This window comes from Ambystoma mexicanum, chromosome 7q, assembly GCF_040938575.1.
Source record: "Ambystoma mexicanum isolate Mex_15411 chromosome 7q, UKY_AmexF1_1, whole genome shotgun sequence".
Classification (NCBI taxonomy): Eukaryota; Metazoa; Chordata; class Amphibia; order Caudata; family Ambystomatidae; genus Ambystoma; species Ambystoma mexicanum.
The window spans coordinates 755,361,054-755,387,230 of record NC_090941.1 but is presented as its reverse complement, the minus strand read 5'-3'; the positions used below and the strand labels follow the sequence as shown (position 1 = coordinate 755,387,230).

At 46.6% G+C, this 26,177-nt stretch overlaps 1 protein-coding gene across 3 annotated transcripts in view; it reads right to left on the bottom strand.

Moving 5' to 3' along the window:
* SLC35F2 (solute carrier family 35 member F2) overlaps positions 1–26,177 on the bottom strand; it is a 1,151,438-nt gene that overhangs the window by 433,978 nt on the left and 691,283 nt on the right. For all 3 annotated transcript variants that reach the window (XM_069640625.1, XM_069640624.1, XM_069640623.1), the window contains exon 4: positions 25,766–25,925. In XM_069640625.1, the coding sequence (XP_069496726.1) occupies positions 25,766–25,925 (160 nt within the window). The remainder of the gene's footprint in view (positions 1–25,765; positions 25,926–26,177) is intronic.

Sequence of the window (26,177 nt, the reverse complement as noted above, 5' to 3'; positions counted from 1 at the left end):
CCTCCAATTGGGGTGGGGTTGGAGAGGTGCACCCCCTTCACATTACAAAATTCCCGGGCGGTGTAGGGTACCCCTCAGCCCCCCCTCCCCTAAAGTGCAGCCTGCCATTTTGAATTATTTTCTTTGTTTACCAGAGGGGCACAGAGGGGCAGAGTGCCCAATCCCTACTGCCCCATTCATTGGGGGCCTGTCCGAATTTTTGGGGTGGGCTTCTCCTCCTACCCCAAATGGAGTGTGGGATGGCACCTCATGCAGCCCTCCTTGGGGGCAGATATCTGCCCTAGGAAGGGGCAAATGTGTTTTCACTGGGGGGATTGAGGGGTGAGGTTCAGTAGACCACCAGGGATGGCTTGCAAGGGGGGGAGGGAGAGGGGCATGGTTTGAAAGTATGAGTGTAAATTTGTTTTTGCTGAGGTTACTGTAGGTAACACGTTTTTGTTTTGTTTACAGCTTACAGCTTGTTCTAAGCAAGCAGCTGCAACGTTATGTGAGTACTGTTTTTTATTATCCTATGGTTGGAGCCCACTGTCAGTGGGGTGGGTGAGACTGGGGCTGGATTGTTGGTGGTGTGGGCGGGAATGGGCCGTCTGGGCAGATAATTTGGTGGGCTGGGACACAATTGCAGGGGCAGGCCACTGTAACGCTCACCTGACTCCCACAGAGACGCTGACCAGGTCTGGGCTGCTGCGGCCTCTTCTAAGGTGATGCGCAGGACTCGGAACACCGACTGGGCCGGACCCCCAAACCTCGCCTGTCTGATGCGTAGGGAGATCTTTCTGTAGATGGGGAAAAGGATTTTAATCACCTGTGGAGTGACGAGTCGAACCCCTCCTTTCCTCTTTTACTCTCTCTTCAAACCACCTCTGAACCTTCCCGTTAATTCTCACCTTAAGATTTGAAATTATGAGCTCTCCATCCGGTAGAATCCTACCCTGACCACGCCCGAGTGGCAAAATAGTCCCACAGGTAAAGTAGTTCCTTTCAGGCCTCAAAGAGGTCTGGATCTGGCAGCATGGTCTGCATCAGGTAAGTCCACCAAAAGCACTCCCTTTATGAGCCTGGCGCCAAAGGCGCCAGCACTGTGTCCAAAGGGCCCCTATTTGGGATTGCTGGACCTTCCCTTGGGTACCCGATGTGTGCTTCCGGGGCTGCCGGTCTTGGACTGGCTCTCCGGGAGTATGCATCATGACGGCCACAAATTGTCCCCCATGCCAACAGAACATTGGTGTTTCCCTGGGAGCGGATGCCTCCCATGTGGGTTGTCCGTCAACAAGCCCAGGCTCCTCCTCTGGCTGTGCTATGTTACAGATGTCCCCTCCGGGGAGGAATGAGGATCCTGCCGGGACTCTGCACTTTCGTCGGGAACACCTGTGGGAACGCTGGAAGGTATGACATCTGTTGTTGGCGACGTGTTTCGGTGAGTGAACAGAGGGAAATGTCTCTGAAATTGGCTGGAAATAAAGAATTCTCAGACATACCTCATACCGTTGACAATTCTCAACGGTATGAGGTCCCGTTTTCATCTGGACATCTGTGGGAACAAAGGATGGTAGACCATGTGTTTTTGACGGCATGTTTTGGTGGGTGAGTCGAAAGAAATGTGCAGAGATTGGGTTTTTTTCGCCACAATTCGGTCTTTGCCAGGCTTTCTGGGTAATACATTCTGGCCCGATTTACGCAAGTCAGACCTCTGCGCATTCCCGCGGGTGTCCTCTTTTCGGAAATGCATGGGGTTCCCAGTTTTCCTTGGTGGCTTGGACGCCCTAAGCCCAAATCTGTATGGTGTGCACTTCCATGAAATTCATCAAATTCAGCTGTCGGAAAAGACTTGGGGTTAGCCGCGTTTTTGACAAACCCCCTTGCCCCCCAGGTAGGTGCACCAACACATGTGAGGTACCGTTTTCGTCGGCACACCTGTGGAACGTGGGAAGGTATGACATTTGTTGCGTTTGCGTGGTTTTCATATTGTTTCGATCCATTTGCTGCTGCCCTTTGTCACACAACCCTTTCATTTCCCAAATGTGACCTACATTTAGTCGCTGCTTTAGGCACCATGCACTTTTGTAGACTGCACAAGTCACCTACCCTTGAAAAGGTCTGCCTCTGGTCTTTCAAAAAATGTATGCTTGCCCTTCCTCACCACATTGGTTTTCCTGATTTACACATGCTAAGTACGTCTGTTCAGGCCGTAAGCATAAAACTCCTGCGTACCATGGCTCCGATTCTTGGCTTGTGATATTGCTTGTTTTATGAAACATTACAAAAATGTGTTATTTCCTAACTGCAAGAGTCGGGGGGAATGTAGCGGAGCATTGTTTTTCTCAAAATTCATAGAAGCCATTGCCGTACCAAGTCAACCATGTCCACCACAAAAACGTTTTTTGTTCGGTCCTTTTCTTTTTTTCCCCCAAATTATGGAATTTTCCCCTACCTAGTGGTTGCCTGACCTGTGCAAATCACCCCTTCCTAAACTTGGAATTTTGCCTACTTTTCAGAAATGTATGCCTTTCTGTCCTCCAATTCAGCTTTCCTACCCTTTTCTTCCATTCCGTCCACGCATGTCCAATTGGCAAAAATCGCCTCCCTTTCACAAAACGGTTGATAACCACATCAAAATAATTGGGGAATTCAGCACAGCAAACCATTTGGTCCTAGCTCTTACAAGGAAAAAAACCACAGGCTTCATCATTTTATTGTCATTTTTTGAAAAAACCCAACATTTTTGCCCTTTTTGCTTATTTTCTCTCACCCCCGTACAGCAACCTGGGATTCCTGTGTGGCGCAACGACCGCCTACATGTGCGAAAAAAGTGGCCAAATTTGGCTGAGATATCTCATGTAACAAAAAAGTTACAAGGCATTGAATGGCGACATACCGAAATCTCCAAAAAAAGGCCTTGGCACTGGGGGAAAAACCCATGGCACTTAAAGGGTTAATTAACATTGATGCCAAACTGTACACACGGGTACTGGCTGCTAGGTTGGAGGGAATATTACCATGGCTGGTACACCAGGATCAGTCTGGGTTTATAAAGGGACGGAGTGCGCTTGATAACATAAGGAGGGTTCTCCATATTATCGATAAGATGGGAAGGGGGCGGCGTGGGAGCACGTTGAAATGCCTGATGCTATTAGACGCCAAGAAGGAATTTGATTGTGTCAATTGGGCCTTCTTAGAACAGATCTTGGGGAAGATTGGGTTGGGGCCAAAATTCAGGAAAATTATTCTCACAAACTATAGGGATCCACGGGCAAGGGTTAGGGTGAATGGGGGATTGACTGAATCCTTTCCGATAAGGAGGGGAACAAAACAGGGTTGCCCATTGTCCCCTCTCCTTTTCGCTCTTGTGACAGAACCTTTTGCACAGCAGGTCAGGGAGAACGGGGAGATCCAGGGGGTGGACTGGGCGGAGTATCAACACAAAATTGGCTTATTCGCTGATCAAGTGATCCTAATGATTACTGCGCCGGAAAGATCAATAACGGCAATTATGGGTGAAATCCAAGCTTTCGCAAGGGCCTCGGACTTTAAGGTTAACTTTGGGAAATCGAAAATATTAAACTTATACATTGCCGACGGACAGAGGGAGGTACTGGAGAGGGCCACGCCATTCTGCTGGGCTTCAGGACCAGTTCGGTATCTGGGGATTTATTTAACTGGCCCGATCAGAGGGATCGTGGGGGCAAACTATCGGAGTTTAATGAAACAAATTAAAACGGATCTGCATAGATGGAGGGTTATGTACATCGTGGTTTGGTAGAATTGCAGTCGGAAAAATTAGCATTCTCCCCCCGACTCCTTTATTTGTTCCTGGCAATCCCATTGGCGGGGACTAGCAGTTTGTTGAAAGATATCCAGAATAGTCTTATCGGGTACATTTGAGGAGGGAAGAAACCAAGATTTGGTAGAAAATTGCTCTTTAGGACTAAGCACAGGTGGGTTGTGGGGGGAGTGGTTTGTCGCAGTATAATAAATTATTACCAAGCAGTGCAACTGAGAACAAAGGTCGAATATGGAAGAGCAGGCAATGAGAAACAATGGATACGAATGGAACGGACGTTGGCAGGCAGTCAGCTATGGGAGATTGCTGGGATGAGGGCAGCAGACAGGCCGCAGGGTTTAGGGAGGAACCTGATAACGTGTAATGTGATGAGGCTCTGGGACCAACTCAATAAGAAACATGGGCTGTCTCCCTGGCCGGCGCCGGGAACTCCAATTTGTGGCAATCCGGCTTTCCCACCAGGCAGAGATTACAGGAGATTTAAACATTGGATAGCCGGAGAGGTGAGGGGGGTGGGCGATCTATATGAGGGCATGCAATACAACACATTTGAAGAAGGTAAATCAGAATGGGGTCTTGAGAGATGAGGACTTGTTTGAGTATCGTCAACTATGACATTAGGCAGGGGCACCTGAAATGAAGTAAGGGGTAACAAGGGAGAATACGGAGTGGGAAAAACTGGTTCTAACCTCAGTGGAGAATAGGGGGGTTGATCTCGGCAATCTATAAACTCCTCCAGGAGGATGGGAGGAAGAGGAGAAGTCATTAAGGGAAAAATGGGGGTAAGTGAGAGGGAAGGCGTTAACAGATAATGAGTGGGAGAGGACCCTGAGAAGTTGGTCATCCTTCCATACGTCAGTGCAACAGAGGGAACTGCAATATAAGGTGCTACACCAATGGCACTATAACCCAGAGAAACTGCATCAGTTCTATCCCACGGTATCGGAGGAGTGCTGGAGGGGGTGCTGAGAGGTGGGGACTAAGGAGCATGTCTGGTGGAGCTGTCCACGACTTGTACACTTCTGGCAAGAGGTGAAAATGAAAGTTTGAGAAATATTGGGCACTGAGAGGGACTTCACGGGAACAGAGATCCTTCTGGGGACTATCTTGCAGGGGAGGAAGCGGATGGAGGGGGGGAAGGGAAAGGTTATGGCCAAACTTAATGTTGGCAGCCAAACAATGTGTGGTCAAGCAGTGGAAAAAAGCAGACCCTCCATCCTTGCTGCAATGGTACTACGCCGTCTGGGACACAGTGGATGTGGAAAAAATGACAGCGATGGTGAGAGATTCCCTTAAAACATTTGCGAGCGATTGGTCACCCTTCTTACAGTATGTTAGGAAAGACATGATGCATCTGTACATCCTGAGGAGACTGCAGATACTGGGGGTTTTGGGAGAGGACGAAGTAAAAGGAGCAGCTCATGAGGACTTGGCGAGGCGGTAATAGGAACTGGTGGGGAGGGAGGGGGGAGCTGTGGTTTTTGTGAACTTAATAGTAAGCTATTTCATGTTCTACTGCATTGTTCCGGAATAACTTGACAAAGCTGTATGGTGGTTTGCGTTGATGTGTTTAATCAAGAGCAAATATAGATATGGTTATATAAAAACATTTTTATTTTTTTAAATCGGTAGTAACAACAGCGAATTACGGTGGCCAAAATCAGTACTATCAAGTAACTTAATAGCCTTAGTAACTAAAAGAACATCTCTCCAATCGCCGATTACTCAATTCAACCCAGCTTCTCTTCACGCACCTTTGTGGGAAGTTCTAAATAGACACATTTTATGACCTTGGGAGCCAAGCTGTATTCATACTCTGTGTCTGGGTTAGGGTGTGAGTCCTGCTTCTTTGAGTGAGAAGTGTGGTGGACATGTACCTTGATGTGGGGTGTTAACGACATGTGTACGTGGCCATGGCTGTGCAAATGCAACAGTGTTGTTTGCATCTCGTCTACAACCTTCTGAAACATTGGTTTTGAGAGAAAACCATATGCAAAGATCCCACGGCAATTGTTTGACATTGCATTGTCCAATTTTTTCTTTTCTTTCTTTGCCAACAATCTGGCATTTCCTCTGTCTGGCATTCCCCATTGCTGCAGCACGTCCCCCAATGTTTTTAGATTTATTTCTCATTAGTGTCTATTCTGTAAGTGACAACCTAATACACCCAAAATTTGAATTTGTATCCCTGGCACATGGCTCTGCTACGAATGCAATCTTTTTAAGAAAACACCAGGACTGTTTCTGTTGGGCTACCTTAGATAAACCTGGTTAACTGTGGAAAGCGTGTGCTGCCCAGTTTATTGTCATGTTACATGGCTGGTGATGTACTGTCTGTTTTTGTGAGGTTATGTCTACCCACGATTCATATCAGAAAAGCATGAATCACCAGCACTGTTGCTTTAAGATAAATGTGTTGTAAATTTTGATGTTATGTGCATACCCCCGATGCTGTAATGTCCTGAATGTGGGCTCTCCGCCCTGGTAGAGATACAGTTGATGTAATAGTAATCTGCAGAGATGGAACTGTAGAAATGTGTCTCCTTGCAAGGTTTTATGGTTTCACCATCAGAGTGACTGAACGGACTATAGCGATACAACCACTAGACACACCCATTTCCTTCACTTCAGTCTGAGAATTCTGTGTACTGGGTCATTCCTGTTAAAGGTTTCACATGTAGTCAGTTTGGCATTTGGTACCAGATAACTACAAGATGCCTTCATACCAAAAAAATCTTCATTACCCCCCTAATTTCTGGCAAAAGGGACAAAACACCAAAGGGCCGTTGTTGCCAATGGTCCTTTGGTGTTTTGTAGTTTTCATCTCTGATGGCCTAGAGGGAATCTCCCTACTGAACCTGAAACAAGCACTTTATACAGGAGAAATAAGGACGAATATCTGTCAAAGTGTTATGTCAAATTAACTGGACAGACTTTATGACTGACATAGGTAGTGCCCCTCCCCCTTTCTTATTTAAAAGGCAATAGAAACCGTATGTTGAAAAGCATGTATCCTGTAATGTAAAGGAAAGGCCAGCGTTTGGAGTCTATTTTATACTTTAATGTGTTTCAGTCAAAGACTTTACACATCAAGGAGAAAAGAAACAAAAATAAACTATAAACGAAATTTACAAAGAAATTCACAAAATGTTGCCATAATATACAGATTGTATACATCCTAAAACCCATGATTAAAAATAACATCAGAAGTATCATCTAAAATTCCAAGATATCAAAAGTCAAAAGTATCAATAGCAAAAAACAGAAGTATCAAAAGCATTGAGAGCATCGACAGAGCTTATGTGGGTTATACCATCCCTGTTACACACTATGATCTGTTATAAGCAGCATTGTCAGGGCTACACGAGTCACAGGGCAAAATATACAGTTAGGAGGCGTGCGGGATAGTAGTGCAACAGATTGGTAGAATGGTTGAAAATGGTAGAACACCCCCGGAATTGGCAAGTCAGATGTAGGCATTAGCTTATTTTATAAGACGGTTATCCCAATAGAAGTGTTAACTCGGGTTTGCTTTTCAATTTTTCAATGTTCTCACAGCACAGCACAGGTGGCCGGCATAACTCAGAATTGCCTGGTATATGGTTACAGTTCAGCACGTGCCAGCAATTGCCCAAATTATATCCATACACTGTATAGCACCAATTGCAGACTATTATTGCTTGTATTCAACCAGCAGAGCCAAAAGGCACTCTCGCTGATTGAAGTCAAGTCGTATACATGATCAGCCAAGTTTAACATAATAGCTGTGGCCCTACAGGGGCACTCAGTATATGCTCATCAGTTTCTTAGCAACTTTAATTTTTGCAGGCAGAGCGAATCATTTGCTGCGCTTCATTTTCCTGGCCGGTCTAATATTACCCAGTACTGGCAACCTGTTTATTCGGAGGAGCAATATGAACCAACAGATTTCTTGATGGGCATAACATGAAATAGCGCTGCGCTATCACCGGGGTATATAGCATGTGTGATGTGAACTGATAGGATTTCAGACTCTGTAAATGTGTATGGTCATTTATCCTATCCGTGTCATACACTTTAATCTTGAACTCCTTTCAGAGCTCCCAATATCCAGGCTCCCAGTTTGGTGACCAATGAAGATTGCCCATGCTTATAGTGCAAGCTAGTCTTAATTCTATTAAAGACAAAGGAGGCAAGCAGTATGCTATTCCTTTTTTATTACTGCTTCAACAGCTTTTTAAATAGATAAAAAAAAATGTTTTACTTTCCAAAACTTGTTAAAAGTTTTGCCAGAACCTCTGGGGTCTAAACACAAAAGGGGGTAAAGTTTTAACATTGAAGAAAAAATGTCTCTTGAAAAAACTACCAATTCCCATAATCCTCGGGTTTCAGGTAGTCCTGGTGTGCCCCTTTCACCCAATCCGGCTCTGGCATCACCTATAAGAACCATTCCTTGTCAGTCCAACTCCTTTTTCTTTGGAAGCTCACACCACCATAACTAGAACGCTAACAGTCAACATAAACCAACAGATGCACTTGAACATCCACTGTGCCACAGCTTTGCATCGCTGATGACGGAATGTCCTCCCTTTAGACTTCCATTTAGAGGCTTCCCCTTGGCTCTGCTCAGGTCGCCTTGTGCTCATCCCCTGAAACAAACGGAAAGGCTATCATAAGGGAGGGCCAAACTATAGCAAGGCTTAATACAGGTTAGGCATCCTGACCCCTTTAATTATGCAAGGTGGGATATAATGCTCGCCTCCTTTGTCTTTAATAGAATTAAGACTACCTAACGCTATAAGCACGGGCAATCTTCATTCTATGACAAGACAGGAAGGAGCATTATGCTTGTTCAAATCTGTCAATCACAGCATTTGCTATCTGCGAAATTGGTTTGAAATAAAAGGTCTTAAAAGTTGATTAGACCAATCCGCCGACCTCATAATATCCGGCACCCCTGCAGAAAACGCTCTAGATGCCATCACGCCTCTCACTGAATGCGTCCCAAATTGTGACAGATCAATACCTGCCCAATGCATTACTTCCCTGACCCATTGAGCAATTGTGGCTGTCGCTACTGCGTGATACAGTTTCTTGCGCGCAATCAAAAGCTGCGCAACCCCTCTAGGCCTCACAGCTGCCGTGGCTGCCTCATATACTTTAATACATTGCGCAACGCACAGTTTGTTATTATTTGGGAAGTATGCGTAGGAGATAATTGACGAGCCTGACTTGGTCCTATGTACTACATTAAAGGCTACCCCATCCGGATAGAAAACCTTTCTGTCTATCTCTAGTGCTTTCACATCTGAAACTCTCCCACAAGCAGCTAGGCATAGAAGCATGGCTAGTTTCCCCGATAATTGGGACCTCGTTGTCCGGTCAGGACAAAAACAATTGGAAGACTACTTGCACGTCCAAGAGCAGAGCATTTTGGTTCTGGGGTCTTCCGCATTTTTACTCGTCTAAGCAGGCGTAGCACCGCTGGGTGTTCCCCCACTGGGTTACCCTCTATCCTGTCATGACCTGCTGAGATAGCTGACCTATAGACCCCTATCGTCCTGTACGCACATCCTTCTCTGAACCTTTCTTCCAGAAAGTTCAACAAGTGCACTAAAGGGGCTGAAATGGGATTAACACTGAACCCTGTGCAGTAGTTGGCCCACCGCTTCCACGCAGCACCATAGAAACCTGACTGTGGAAAGCTCCCAGGAATTTCTAATACAGTCAGCAGCGAGCTGCGAAATGCTAGCAGCTGCCATTGTTGCCCAAAACTCAGCAAGCCATCAGGAGCAGGGTGCCCTGCATTACCAGCGGGTGAAGCTGACCGCTCGGGCCCTAAAGCATGTCCGCCCTGTGGGGAATCACTCTCGGGAAATCCATGGAAAGTTCCATTGCTACTGGAAACCACGGCTGGGATTTCCATATCATAACTATGAGCACTTTTGCTACTACTTCTCTGCACACCTTCGCTAGCACCCTCGTCAACATGATGAAAGGGGGAAACGCATAGTGGGCTTCTCCTGTCCACTGCTGCAGAAATGCATGTGTCCCCGCTACTTCCAGACATATCCACCAACTGAAGAACCTGGGGATTTGCGAATGGAATCTGGACGCCAATAGAGAGGCATGCATGGGCCCCCATAACTCTTGAATCTAAGTGCAGATGCTCGGGTGTAGCTTACATTCGCTGGAGTCTACCAAATATTGCGAGTTCCAGTCTGCCACTGAGTTCAACGCTCCTGGCAAATATTCTGCTGATACAGATATCTGCTGTTGGAGACAGTGGTGCCAAAAACCTTTCGCTTACTGTGCCAGTATTTTGGAGGAGGTCCCTCCTAGCTTGTTTATGTAGCTAAAGGCTGAAATATTGTCCATCTTGAGCAGGATGCAACACTTGGCTCGGTCTCTGGTGAATGCTCGTACTGCGAATGATCCTGCTAGAAGCTCTAGGCAGTTTATGTGGAGCCGAAGTTCCTCTTCGGACCATTTCCCTCCGGTCTCTAAATTCCTGCATCGTGCACCCGAGCCTGCTCTGCTCGTGTCTATCACCAGGTCTGGGGTATCTCTAATTAGTAGGGAGCATCCAATTACCTTTCTTAAAAACTGGGATTAATATCACTGTTAACCATGAGGCAGGGATCTTCCCTACCCACATCACTTTCCCAAACCGTGTTTCTAATATTATTGCCCAGTGCTCAGGGGCATTTTTAATCACTACTGCAGCCAACCCATCTGGGCCAGGGGATTTAGATTACTTAAGTTTCTTAATTGTTAGGGTAATATCTTCCCGTTCAATCCTGATGCAACCACCTCGCCAGTTCCCAGTCTCTCGGTTGGTCCATTCAGATGGGACCGTTTTTACATGGCCAATCTATTGCGCTTCACTCACAGGTTTAACAACCTTTTCACATACGTTTCCCTTAGCTGCCCCGCGTGCCTGCCAAATCTTCCTCGTATCTCCTGAGCACAACACTCTAGCCATCTTTTGCCACCCTTCCTGTTTTAAAGAATAGCACCACCACCTGACCAAGCTTTGATATCGGTTTTGGATTGTTCTAATTTGCAAAAAAGCACTTTATATGAGTCTTATTTTTTGTGTGACGGATCTCCTGTCTCATTACCAATCTCTAAGCCTTTTATCATATTGGCAGCGCTTATCAGACTTGAGTATTGCACGTGGCCGCCTACTCTGCAAGACCTCTAGTATAGTGGTTGAGAACCATCCCTCCATTTAGTCTACTGTCTACAGGTGTTTCATGTTTGACAGTGTGGAAATAGCTATTAACTAGCTGAATATTTCTCTCTGACCAGTTCACACGGTTGCCTGCGTGACTAACTCGCAACACCCCAGGAAGCGAGTGAGTGCTAATAGTTACATTCAAGGCTACCTCGAAGGTTAAAATGGCATGATCACTCCTCTCATTGGGCTGTACCCTCATTTGGCTAACATACTGTGTTAGAGATGAATTAGCAAATATGTAGTCTAACGTGGCTTGCTTCCGACCCACCACGTAGTCTGGCCTGGAATGTCACCCGTTGTACGACCATTAAGCATATACAAATTCCAATCAGTCAGGAAATTCAACCATTTGTCACGTTGTGCATTTAGCTTAGGGATAGCCATTCTGGATTTACTGGCAACATTATCACAGGGGATAATACTATGGGGGCATCTGCATGCAGCATTCAACCCCCGCCCCCAATGAGGATAGGACCTCCCGCCCCCTATTTTCCAACATTCGGCTGGTGAAAACATTAGCTAGTGCTTTCAGGATGTCAATATGTATACCCCCAGGGCAGGTCATATAAACAGACAATAGGTGGGTTTCAATGTCCCTCAGCTTGACTGCAACCTCTGCCACAACAATATAATCCAAGCACTCAGTCGGCACAGTTCTACGTAGTTTCAAAGGATGTCTCACGCCAATCAAGACACCACCATATGGGCGTCCGTGTGTCCCTCTTTTAGCAAGCACCAATGTCAAAGCCATCCACAGACTAATACTTCCGCATCAAGGTATCTACAGCAGAAAAATGCGGTTAGCAACTAAGCATTTCACTGAATCTCCAGTCCCCAAAAGATGAGCAAACCCCCTGGTATTCCAGGAGGAGGTAGAAGTCCTTCATTGGTCCTTAGTAGTTTTTGCTGGGAGGGCTGCCGCTAGTAATCTCAGCCCTCTCTGGATTTCATCAATGGTAGCCTCTCCTTCCAGACTTCCCTTCGGCTTCTGCTTTAGGAGGAGATTGTTGAGAGAGGTTTTATTCACTTGGACCGGCAGGTCAGGGTCAAGTGTCTTAGTATCTCCATCTAATTCAAGTCCAAGTTTACAAAATTCATTTTTATAGTTTCGAGTCAGAAACCTTGTAATGGATTTGGGATACATTTGCGTTGAGGCATTTAAGAGGCTCCGAAAAGTCAGTTTTCAGATACTAAAACTCTCAAGGATGGATTTGATGTATCGTGTTTAAAAACGCAGAGTGGTTTACCCATTGGTTTTTCTGCTGTTGGTGTGTTCTTTTAATAATCAAGTTAGCTGCATCCGGGTCGTGTTTCCCAACTGGTTGCACCATGTTAAAAGCCGGTGCAGCTGATGGGCATTTTTTCGCACTTCTCTTTACTCCATCTGCGGATGATCAAGCATTTTGCCTGCCTTTGTCGAGCCTATGCTGTCTGGATTTCCACTTCTGCCCAGACTCAGCCTCCGAGTCATAACTTTCCATTGACTTGTCACTAGGCAGTGTCCAGCTAGTAAGAGTGCCAGATCTCTTATCCAATCTCCTTTTCTGGCAAGCACACTTCTTACAGGATCTTTTAGATCTCTTCCACAAGTTGCCCAGATCCAAGGTGGAGGAGCAAGTCTTTTTGGTCTGGGAGGTTTGCTTCGTAGTGTCCTTGTGGGCTTGACCTTTCTCGCCACATGCCTTATAGATCGGAGGAGACGCTGGGTATTCCACACCATCTGTTCCCCCCGAGAGCATCACAATCTCCTCCTCCATTACTACTTTGTTAATCATAGTCGACCGTATTGCCTTCTTCATTTACATTGCCGCTTATTTGGCCACTAGTCAATGAGGTTGTAGGAGGGGGTGGGGGGGGGGCAGGGGGAACTTAGCCTGGGCAGGGATAGCACACTCCACTTCAGCCTCCGTCATATTGTCACTTGGCCGTCCGCAGAGTTTAAGCAAGATCTTCACAATTGACAGGCAAGATTGTATTTCTGTAAACTGATCAACTTGGGCAGATTGGATAGAAAGGCACAGAAGAATTCAAATATGGGCCCATATTGGGTGAGTTTGATAACCTAACAGGTATCTCTTTCCTTTGAGCTGGGTTTTTATGCAACATCAAAGTATCCTCTAAATTAGGGTTAATTGGTGATTTAGTTTTCCCATTTCCCATCATACTCCCCTGGATAGAATAACAAAGGTCCATTAGGGAGTTATAGTCTATGTCTCCCAAATTGGAGCTAGCTTCCTGTTCTCCAGTTTCGCTGGAGCAGAGCAAGCCAGGTAACTGACGATCAATGTTCTTAATTTCTGCTGTAACTTCAATCGGTGATACAGAAAAGAATGAGGTTATTAGCTCAGGGGGTATTTAATGTAGTTGGTTTGGGGCATTGTTTTCCTCTATTTTTGAGCCATTCTGCAGTCGCGGTGCATTAATAGTCATTTTATTACTATTTCCCTTGCGTAAAGCAGCATTGCATGTACCCGTATTCACGGGCATCTCCAAGGTGTAACTTTTCTATAAAGACGTGCTGTAAAGTCTAAAGCCTCGCCCAAGCAAGAAACAGTGGTTTAAACATGGCAGTGTGCAGTGTCTGCTCAATATTATAATGCAGTAATGTGCAAGGGGAGTACATATAATGTTCAACTTTCCCCCACACTGTTTTTGTGCTCAGTTTAGTGCATCTACCAAGAATTCAGTGCCTGCAACCTTCTCTTCCAGCAGGTTTAATATAAACAGTTGTACAGCCCTACAAATGGCAGCAAAATATTCAGTTTGTAATCGTTGGTGGAAGAGGATAGTAGTGGTTGCATTTTTTCAGGTGAATCTAATATGAAGATATCGATTACACTTGTTCATCCTGCGCATTTTTTGCTTGTGTTTTGGAAAATATTCCTCCTGCTGGTGGGGTGCTCGGTTTCTAGAGGTACTTGGCATCTGTAAGGGATCTGGTTGTTGTCTTTTTGTTATAGTGCTACTTCCCCTCAATTGCATAATCGTATTGCGGTTATGTGGAGCTTCTTGAAAAGCCAAGTAGTCTTTGTCTTGTGTGCCGTTGTCAGTGTTGGCTAAAAGAATACCTCAACTTCCAGAGATGGTTCAAGGGTTTCTAGTGACCATTCCGAAGGGCACTGTGCCATCCCCTCTCGCTCTCTCGTCTTAATATCGTTTTCGACACCAACCCAGGCATATATACTGAATATTGACCCCTGAGTGTTCGGGAGGATAGCTCAGGCACAACGTGCTCGCCTTGGAAGCAAGACGGCACAGAGCAACACAGGTTCGATCCCCAGCTGCGCGCTTAGAATCCTCTGGGTATTAAGCTTGTTATAAATAACCTATCATACTGTCCAATTGTCACAATTCTGAATCCCATGTGAACTTATACCTGCGTTCCCAAGTACCAGCCAGAGAGATAATATGAAACTCCTTAACCAGTTATTAGGATCAAAGGGGAAAACAGGAAACTACAACGCTGGATCCGGGTAACTGAAAAGTAAAGGACAATATTATGGCCAAGATCACAAACCCTGCTCCTTTTTCTGACAATGAATAACAATGGTATCCCCAGGAGCCAATGCCCCAAGATGGCATTCCAGAGCTAGTGCAAACCAGTTCTGGATAAGAAAAAGGTGCATCTATCGGGGTGCAGAGCAGTAGGAGAATCCACCAAAAGTCAGTAAGAGTCTCAGTTCCAGGAGGAGAAATGTAAGAGTTCAAACCAAGTCTAGGCAAAAGAAAGGGAAAACATAAGTTAAAGAATTAGCAGGGGCATCCAATGGGCAATCCAAGAGAAAAAGCATGGTCCAAGCACCAGTTAGCCAGAATCCGTGATGAAAATACAAAAGCAATCCAGTAATGCAAAGCAAAAGAAGTCTATTCAGGTGCACCGGAGTACAGGAACGAAGTGCCAATAATAAGAGCATTGAGAAGCAATGATCTGTATATGAACTCTTCTTTTATACAGCTAGTGATTGCTGTTTCCTGCTGTGGCACGTGACTGTGCCGGGGCAAGTCACTGCTCTTTCAATCCTTGCCTTTGCGTAGAGGCACTGACATACAAATGCATCACCTGGACACCATGGTAATCTCCATGGGTGGCGTGGTTCCCCGAATGCCAACAGAGTAACATGGAGTCGCCACAGACCGTGCTCAAGTCATCTCCCATGTCTCTCATGGGATGGAGCGGGACACTGCCGCCCCAGAGCGGTAAGCGTTGTATATGCATGACACTAATGTCTAGATAGAAAAGGCTAACCAGCTAGACTAGACTCCCTCCAAGGACTTACCAAACCCACCTTACATTACCAATGGGTTAGTGGACTAGAAGAGAGACTGGAATGTGCTGTTCAATCACTCAGCCCGATTTGGTCTTCTTCCTGCCATGCCCACACACTCCTCTCTCTATCTCTCCTGCTGTTTCCTGACCCTTTTCTAATCTCCTGCTTCCAACCTCACCTAGCTCCAACCCTACTCCCGACTCCTCTCTCAGCTGTCCTCCTTATGTCTCATGCTCTTTTTACTATCTGCCTCCACTGTGTGATGTTACTCCTCCCCCCAGCAGACTACAATTCTCCTCCTCCTAACCACTACTCTCCTCCTTCACCATACTACAACACCGCCCCACCTTCTCAGACACACCTTTTTCACGCTCACATTTACTTCCTACACTCCTACTCCTCACCACACTCGTTAGTCTTTCATGCACTATCGCAACACAGTACCACATGCACTCACTAACCAATACCTCACCTGATCCAAAAATCTACTCCACACTCCACCATCCCTCCTCCTGCTGGTCTCTTGGACTGCCTCCTCTGATCTTACACGAACCCACAACTTCCTGTTTGTGCCCCTCCAGTGGTTCATCTGGCCCTGGCCAATCTGGCCCAGACGTCCTCACCTGTGAGGGATCTGCATCACTGAAATCTTTAAAGACCGGATTAAGCATAGCACCTTTGCTTGTGCCTGGCCGCCATGTTGCAATAATGGCACCCCGGACTGCACAGTGTCCTAGTTAGAGTTAGGGGACTGCGGCTGCTATCCCCTTAAGGTATGTATAGTTTTTTTTGATCGTCTCTGGTGCTGTAAGGCGGACGCCTGGTCTCACTGTCAGGCATACTCAGGCTGGTGTGCAGTGGGCAGCGTCCATGATGGCCATGTAGGAGCTCCGACTCCTCGGTCCGTTGCTCCCCATGTTACGGCGATGTTTGCACGCTACTCGTGTATGGCTCATTGCAGGTGTAACAGAGCTCATGCTTTCTTTCTGCGGATTCTCTTTCTTGCTGGGATCTGGTATGTGTGGGTCACTGTTCTGTGGGTGCCTTCTCCAAAGGCTGAGGTTTCTTGGTATTTCTGAAAAGGTAATAGAAAACTTGGCAAGCATTGTGCTTTAGAGGCATGGGGTAATGCAAATTAGTACTGCACATATAGAGATTAGCACTTGGGGAGGGGAAGGGAAATGGGTCCTGCCCAATAGCCACCGTCCCTCTCTGGAGTAGGATTGGCTGTGGATTTCTCCATTGAAGGTATCCCACCCAAGGCTCAGTGGGGTTGCTATCTCCTCTTGACAAGGTCAATTCACTGACCTCATCACAGATGGCTTTTCTTTCTTATGTTCCCATGGAGTCTTCTGTCTTTCTAGGTATCAAAGTCTTATTGGCAAATCCCGTTTCACAATTTCCTTATTCACTTCTTGTGTTCATGTCTATATGTATGTGCATTTGCATTGTTAAAAGACTAATTGTCAACTCAAGTATCAACAACTGATTTAAAAATGTCATTCAGTGCCATATATTTTCAAAGTGGATGTGTCAGCGTCTATGGTTTTGGTACCATGTTTAGTAAATGGGATTGTTAATTTCCTCTGAGGCCATGGCTTCAAGGGCCAAAGGTTTGTGGCATGTTTCAGTGCCAAAGTCATTGTTCTTTGCTTTGGCCCCAAAGGGTCTGGCAATCCTAGGCCCCTACTGCCGAATCCCCAAATCAGACCATCTCCCTGGCCTGTCCCTACCACAGTACATTAAAGAAATTGGGCCAACTACCCCAGAGATGACAGCTAACTATTATTTAAATCATAGTAGATTTCTGTTTATTGTACAAATACATGGTCATACAAAAATATATACAATATGTATAATTTTGCTCCACAAACCAACCACAATGCATCCCTCCATAAACAATTCATTCACAGCTCATTCATACAATCATCATATTCACAAGGGATAAAAAGAATAAAGAGAAGTGATGTTTTGTTTATATCACAATAATAGGTCCAACAGTTGTGGATTTAACACTCAATTATTTTACAATGTGCCCCTCTGTTGGTATTCAGGGGGTTTAGAAAACCGTTGTTGATTTAGTCTGTTCTTGAACCCCTCAACATAGCCTTTCATCCTTCTGAGGTCGAAAAATGTGTAACACAGGTTAGGTGATATTGTATATATATTTGTTCTATATAGCGGGGTTAAGCCTAAGTGCTATATAATAACTCATTATCATTTGGCCATGGGCGTCTGCTTGCATTCACAGTAATTTGGTAATATGGGCCTATACACACTCATCTTAACTATACGTATGGCGATCCATTCTTGTATGAAACATATCACATTATAGTGATGTGGTAACCATATTTTTTGTAATGTACTTAGGAACAATGCTATGTGTTGCCACTTCCTGTTTTGTCAAGGGGTGAAAGGTCATGTTCCATCACTTCCCGTGATATCACTTAGGAAGTAATGTCATTTGACCCCACACCAATGATGTCATTAGAGGTCAAGGGTCGTGTGATGTCATTTCCGCTACCCCTGGCATTTTGGTGAAATGACGTCCCTGATGGCGCTGGCCACAGCCCAGGAGCTTGCATTACAAAAAAAAATAAAATAATCGGCGGGGGGGGGGGGGGGGGGGGGCGGGGGGGGGGCTTGGGGGGCGATGGGTTTAGAGGTCACAAGGGAGACCTCAGAGGTCGTATTTGCGACCTCTGGTGACCCCTACATGACGTCCCTGCAGTATGTTAAAGAAAAGTTGAGCAGCTTGAAGGGGGTGCAGAGCCTACCAGAGTGAAGTGGGGATCAATTCATGACTAATATTTTGAAACAATCAGCAGGTTGAAGAGGCGCAGACCCAATAATATTTGTTATACTCTGAGTGTCTGAGGAAGCTTGCGTCTGATGAGCCCTGTATGAGGTACCTTGTCTAGGACCAGTGAGATAATGCAAACGGTTAACTTTAATACCTGGTCCTTTTTTTAGGATTCTACTTGAACAGTCTCCTAGTACACTGACTCGATGGAAGTTACACAGTCATTGCTTGTCTATCCAAAAGAACCTTTGGTTCAAACAAGTACAAAATTTAAAAGGTGTGTTGCCCACGGGCCTCAGATATTAAACACAGGAAAAAAATCAAATGTACAAAAATAATTACATAAATTTTGTAAAACTGACAAGTCCGTAGCCACATTTTTTTTATTTGAAGCCGGTCTGCGTTTCGATGCTGAGTTGCTGCCATGTTCCGAAGTGGTTACATTTTTATGTTTGTCTTGCCTGCAACACCACCCCATGACTGAAATGGTGAAAAAAAAAAATCTCAACATAGCGTTGACTTGAGGAGCATTGTGGGAATTACATACGCATCATATAAGGAGACTTTTTACTGGTCCACTCATGCCAACACATGGTACAAAACTTTGAATCATCAAAGCAATATATGCACAACTAAACGCTAAATGGTACATTATGAAGAGCATGTGCATCTACAACTGGTTCACACCCACAAAACTGAATTCTTTACAGGTCTATGGAGCAATATATGATCACCAGCTGTTCTCGTTACATATACAGTTCTAGCATTTCTTAAAGGTCAATATTGGTCGGTAATTCATAAGGTCACTTCTGTCCCCCTTCTTAAATATCCGAATACCACAAATCGCTTCCAGGAAGGGGGCGTAGGTCCCTGTGGCTTATTAAGGGTCATTGAAAAGGCTAAACTTATCAGGTGGAATGAGAGGTATGTGCAGTATAAGAACAGTATCCAAGTTCCATCAATCACACGGCCCTCTATGCTGTGTCTTTGTAGACATGTAACTGTCAACCTTGTTCCATTGCAGAGTCCCAGTGATGGCAATAGATTGCGTAGTAGCATAATTACAGTACCTACTTTCAGATTTAGCTTGTGAGGAGGCCTTCGTCCTACAGCGTTTTGCTCTCTAGAGACAGAAACATTGAGCCGGTAATTGACACTGGAACAGCCGTGTCCTGTGTGAAGGGAAGTAGGGGTGGAAAGAAGTAACTTCCGAATGTTTGCGATAGTGGAAGGTGAGGGTGAAAGTGAAGTTGACTGCATAGAACTGTGCTCATTCTGTTTGTTTAAATGGTAGCTGTTGAAGTGGGTTCAATTTGCCATTTGGATAGCAGAGGGAAACCGAACACTTGAGAAATTGCCCCAGCTGAGTACGGAAACATACCTAACCATTTTATATTAAACACTCACAATCACACACTGATAACTTTCCAACGCTGCTCCCCCCTAACTGTCTAAAAGCTTAGTGAAAGCTCAGTCCATCAGACCTACCAGGAGGGCTTATGCACATAGACTTGTCCTGCCCAAATCAAAGCGAGACAAAAGGTGGTGGCGCCAGCTTCCCCACTGTTGCCACCTGTCTTTGGAACGCACTCCCACCGTATCAGAGGGAGGAACAATCGTATTGGGCATTCAGAAAGGCCTTGAAAACCTGGTTGTCTGCTTTGCCTGATCCGTTCACCTGACCTTTCTTCCCTATGTAAGTGAAACAGGTTGTAACAGTGCCTTGATGTCTCAGGGTTTTGTGCGCTTAATACAGGTAAAAATAGATAGATAGATAGATAGATAGATAGATAGATAGATAGATAGATAGATAGATAGATCAGACAGATAGGCAAGTAGAGATCTAAATCAATAATAGTTATCTTACTGACATATCTCCCTGTTAAAAGGCAGGATGGAAGACATTTTCACTTAACCAGTTTCCCATCCCTACTTTCCCACCTCCTGGTCTGAAGCAGACACTGTTTGATTCCTTGCTCTGCCATAAATTGTGCTGAAGGTGAAATTATCTGAGCACAGACTATGAAATGCCAACTATTAGAAATCTAGCGTATGCTAATCCCACATTAAGACTTGATCAATTCCAATAATCAACGGACTACCAGCAGAGGAAAACAGCAACCTACAGAGATGAATTTAACACTGCAAGTAAGACTTCTCAACTCTAAAAAGTCAGAATATTATAAGGTGAATCAAATACTGGCGAAAAACTAACATGTGCTTAATCTGTGGACTAAAGGGCAGACTAAATTACTCACACTACAATAAGAAGGCTAAGAATCTATGTTTGCCTATAGACGCAATAAGAAATTTGGAAGACGAAATTAACATTTTTGCATGGACACCCTTAACGCACTAAGAAGGGCATTGAATTCCAAAATTCTTGCAGTTCCACAAGACATACTTCTTTGTGTTTTCATTGATTTTCTTCATTGGTATAAACAGCCCTAATTTTGTATTATTTGGGTAAGGGTTCTGTGTTGTAAATAGCGTCACGAGAACGCTGCATACCCGTTCGTCCGGTTGGGTTCCTTGGTGATGAGGCCAGGCTGTCAGATGATTCGTGGAGACGTGACTGATGGCGTGGGGAACCAGCCCAACACCAGCCCGAATGGAACCGGATTGGAGGTGAACCGGCTCCCAACGCCACGGGTTGACTCACCCCTGATTTGCGTGGTGTCAGGACAGTGCAAGCACTGACGGGGAGCCTCTGGGTAGAAGGTTCAAGGTCCACGGGAGGCAGTGTGATCCCGACGGATGCTGATGAAGATCAGGAGTCCAGAAGCAGAACAGTTCCTCCAGGAGCGACGACTAGGCAGCAAGAGGAGTAGGCTGGCAGGCGAGGAGAGCTACGAGAACCAGAAGGAGCAGTGGGAACTCTGAACCAGATGGAATCAGGAAGGACTGAGCCAGGCAGGCAGGAAAGGAATGACAGGGACCAGAACCAAGGAGGGCCAACGGGAACTCAGAATCAGAATGGAAGCAGGAAGGAGGGAGCGAGGCAGAACAGGTAAGGAGGCAGGGGTGCCCCAGGCAGAACAAGGGCAGGAGGAAGACAACAGGAAAACTGGAAGGCAACACAAGGGCAGCGAAGACACGATCCGTACAAACCGCGTTGATACGTGGTTTGGAAAAGGATCAGGGCTCCTTAAATAGACCCACCAGCACCTGGGAGGCTTGCAACGCAAGCCGTGCCGCCTCCCAGGCATTGGATAACCCACAACGAGGCTTGAGCCGCAGATCTCCCCGAATCGAGCATCCTGCGCACCGCGCATGCGCGGATAGCGGAGAGCGGACGCCCGCGCATTCGCAAAGCAGCGCGCACAGGAGACCCGGAAGCGCCCGAGACCCAGGACAGCCCCGGACCCCGAAGGCGGGGATACAATCTCCAGGACGGGGAGCGCCGTAGCGGGTAAGGAGACCCCAGGAGAGGCGGCGTGACACTATGCCCCCTCCCAGAAAGACCCGGGCCCCAGGTTTCCAGGGAAAACGAAGAAAGAATTCACGGATAAACCGGGGAGCGTGCACATTACAGCGCGGCTCCCAAGTGCGATCACAAGCATGATAACCCTTCCAATCGATAAAGAATTGGAGTACACCCCGACGAATCTGTGAATCACAGATCTCCTGAACCTCAAACTCAGGAACCCCCTGTACCAGAACAGAGGAGGGTCGTGGACCAGAGACATCCTTAACATAGGGCTTCAAAAGGGAGACATGAAATACATGGTGTATTCTCCAAGTGAGGGGCAGCACTAATCGAAAAGCCACTGAAACGTTTGGCAATCCTGAAAGGCCCATAGAACCGGGGTGCCAACTTAGTGGGTAAATTGCGAACAGGCAGGTTCTTGGAAGACAACCAAACCAGATCGCCCACCTGGAAATCGGGCTCTGTGGTTCGGCCCTTATCAGCCTGCTCCTTCATGCGCTCTCGTGTCTCCGTAAGGGTACTCCGGGCCAGGTCATGCTGTTTCTGAATATTGAAGACCAATTGATCCGCAGACGGAACAGTGCTGGGCACCACAGGTGAGAAGGGAACCAGCTTGGGATGTTGTCCGGCTGAACAAAAAAAAGGACTGATGCCGGGCCAGGAGTGAGGAGAGAGCTGAGGGCCTCCAGCGGAAGCGAGGAGCGAAGACCCCGAGGCGTGGGGCTCCCCCGTGGCGTAATACCAGGAGGGCACCACCCGGAAGGCGCACTTAGAGTTGTTGGCGGCGACTGGGGGGGAGGCACTGCCCTTCTGGGTTCTCTCCCTCCCAACAGAGGAACTACGCAAGGGGACACACCAAGTGGGAAGTCAGAGGAACTGATCTGGCCTGAATTGCCTTGTGCTGGGAGAAGGGAGCAAGGAAGGATTTTCGCTGCAGGAGGCGGGAGCCAGTCAACACTACCCACTGGCAGGCAGCAAGCAGGGACTTGAGGCAAGATTGCCCATAGAGTGCTGACCGTTCAGTATAACCGTGCGCTGGTCGAGTATCCACTGGAGGCAGCCCATTTGAAGGAATGACTGTGCCAGAAGGGCCGGGCATCTGGGGAGACCCTTAGAAGGGGAGGCGGTGCAGGTGACAAAGCATTAGGAGTCTGGCTCACAGATCTGAAGAAGAAGGAACGCCCCCCGTGGAGGTAGCTTCAGGGCTGAGGAGTGATCTCCCCCCCGGGAGCAGGGGTCCCGGTTGGGCATGGAGGTGAGGGGGGTCATGGCCTTTTTAAGCGGCAACGAGAGACTTGGGGCGCCGACCCAAATACGGCAAGGGCTGCAACCCAGGCCCGACATAGATGTCTTCCAGGTCTAGGGGGAAATCGGGAAAGGCCAGCTACTCCAATAGAGAGCCTCAGGGAACACTTTCCACACTCTGGTCCGCAATGGCGAACAAGGACACTAACAAAACTGGCAGTGGCCATTCAAAGGGGCGAAGGGGCTCTGAGGCGGATGAGGTGGTGGCGCGGATGACGAGGCAAGATTTCAGGGGTGAAATGGAGGCCCTGAGAGAATCTCTGGCTCAAACATTTCAAGACCAGTTTCAATTTATGAGAATGGGCAACTGTGGGGGAGCGGGGCAAGTGGAGAGTGCATTGCGGGGCCCCGCCGGGGGGGGGGTTAAAAGGGGAGGGAGGTTATAATAAGGAAGGGGACGGGTGACCTAACTGACCAGAACCTTGGTGGTATGTGGGGGTGGTGGACGCATGGGCTGTGAGAGGAGCCTGGGGAGGAGGAGTAGAAACATGTTGGAACAAGCAAGGACAGGACTGTCTGGGGGTGGGGGTTGGAGGGAGGGGGGTTGGGCGCGGACTAGCCCAAAGTTGGGGGTTCTGGGCAAGGGGGCATGGGAGGGGTGGGGAAAGGGACAAGAGGGTTGCTATAGCGCTCAACAAAGAACTTTTGGGTGTATCAGGGAGTAGGGGAGGGGAGTCGGTAAGGCAGCTTGCAGGAGCGGGGCATAATATTTCGGTTTAAGGTGGCTAACTCATAACGTGAGGGAGCTAAACTCTCCCCTTAAGCGGGCCAAACTAGAAAAATTCACTCGAACGCACGAGCCGGATGTTTTGGCCCTGCAGGAGACCCATCTGATGCATAAAGACCAGGGCCGCCTGTGTCTGAAGGGTTTCCCACAGATCCTTTTTGCGTCAGGTCCCACTAAGAAAGGTGGGGTGGCACTGGCATTTGAAAGAGGTATGGACTTTAGTATCAAAGATATCCTGAGGGACAAAAATGGGAGGTTCACCATGGTTAGGGGGGAACACGGGGGTGCTACTTACACTATAGCTTCGGTTTATGGCCCAAATGTGAGACAGGACAAGTTCTCGAGGGAAACTCTGGGCGAATTGGAAGGGTTTGCGAGGGGGCAAGTCATCCTGATGGGAGACCTTAATTTGGCCTGGAACAAGCGGTTGGATCGGACACAGCACGCAGGCGGAGGGGAGGGGGCGTAGCCTCCCCACAGCTGAGGGAGCGGTTTATGGGGGCAGGTTTGAGGGATGTGTGGAGGGAGTTGGGGGGAGGGGAGGGGAGAGGAGAGGAAGAGGGTTACAATTTTCTTTCAGATGTGCACAGAACCCAATCTAGAATTTATTATAACTGGGTCTCGGCGAGTCTGGTGGGAAGGGTAGACTGGCCCCATGGGAATTGCTGATCACAGGGTTGTGCAGATGAAAATGCAGTTGGGTAGGCGAAGGCCAGGGGTTTGGAATTGGCATTTTCCTGGGGAACTCCTGAGGGACCAGGTGATTGGGGAGGAGATAGGCAATAACATTAAAGCTTTCTTCAAAAGAAATAACGGTACGGATATAAATCTCAGCACAAGGTGGGACGCATTCAAGGCCACACAGGGGAGAACTCATCGCCCTGAAGGCAGAGAGGAATAAACAACTGAGGCTCTTGGAGGTCCAGCTGGAAGGGGAGGTGGAGGAAGCAAGGGTGAGGCTGAAGGAGGTCCTCACAGGGAAAGCGTTTAGAGAGTATAGGTTGCCAGAGGGGCAATTGAGGATCCAGAGGACCAAGAAGGCGGAGGGAGCTATGTTAAAGGTCAGGCAGAAATTTTACGCAAAGGCCAATAAGGCGGACTCGCTTCTAGCGTGCCTCCTGAGGGGCAGCAGGGAACAAAATACGATCTTGGCTTTGAAGGATGAAAGGGGGGAGCGACTCAACTGAACGGAGGAGATTAGGGAGCGACTAGCCAGATTCTATGAAGCCTTGTAAACGTCTCAGAGCCCGGTCACCCAGCATCAGAAAGACTTCTTGAGACCCTTGACCCGAACGTGTCCCTCTAGGGAAATCGGGGAGGACCTGGGACGGGCCATTACGGAAGATGAGTTGCGGGCTGTCATAACGTCACTTCCCAGTAATAAGGCCCCGGGCCCTGACGGCTACCCGCTCTCCTTTTACAAAACCTTTTCCGCCATACTGATCCCACACCTTGCACAACTTTTTTATTCATTCGGCACCTCGGGCTGCATTCCTCCAAATATTTAGCAAAATGTCCTCATAAGGAATATAGAACTATATTTTTACGTTTTAGGTTCAATTTTCTATGCACTTTAGAGGTTCAAGGCCCAATAAGGGGGATCTAAGTTGATATGAGAGGCTGCAGATTGTGCAATAGAGCTCGATTGAAACAAGGAAACGCTTATTTACGGAATGTGAAAAGTTACCAGAGACACACAAAGGCTGGCTTTTAGAAAATATGTACATTACATGTTTCGAAAATGATACATATTGCATTGTGTTATGAATGGAAAAGAGATCTCCTTGATCTTAGTGGTGGTAAAAGTTATTAAGCATGTATGTACCTTACTTGATGACAAAATGTAAATAGAAATGAATTTTATGAAATTGGTCACTATGTTATGATGGGGTTTTGACATTGTGATTCAAGGAATTTGTATTGATTAGTTAATGAATTTGATACTTGTACCTTATATATTTATTGTCCTTTTTTTGTCTTGTCTTTAATACATCTATTTTCCTTTACATATTATTGAACCAAAAAACAGTAAAAAAAAATGAAAAAGTGCACAGTTACATAAATTCATACCTTTTAAGGAGATCAAAGTAAAAACTATGAAATCCCTTAACACCTGAGAGATACCACTTACCTCAAATGCATTGCATCCATACATATGTCAGGTGCAAATTACAATCTGTTATGAATAATGCATTTGCCATTTCCAGCAAACAACACATAAGCACATACCTGTTCCCTGTTCCCTTCCCGATAAGACATCAGCGCCGACCATTGTTCCAACACCCCCCAGACAGACTGCAACAGCTGCAAAATGAATGAGTCTATATCTTGATTGCAGAAGAAACCATGATAGGGCCATCAATACTGGGATTCCAACACAGTCCAGGAGCTACACAAGCAGAAATAAAGATAAAAATACATTCTGAGCAGACAAACCTCTGAACTCTGAGAACGTTTTCAAATATGCAGTCATTTTAGCAAGAGCAAGTGCAGTTCTTAGAGTTTGCGTTGACATGAATGCACAACAGCTTGTTTTTTTAAGACATTTTAAAAGGATAAGAACATTTTGCTGGGTTTTTAATAGAACCTCATGCTATCATGCTATCATGCTACATATTTAGCATGGATGAAGATAAGTAAT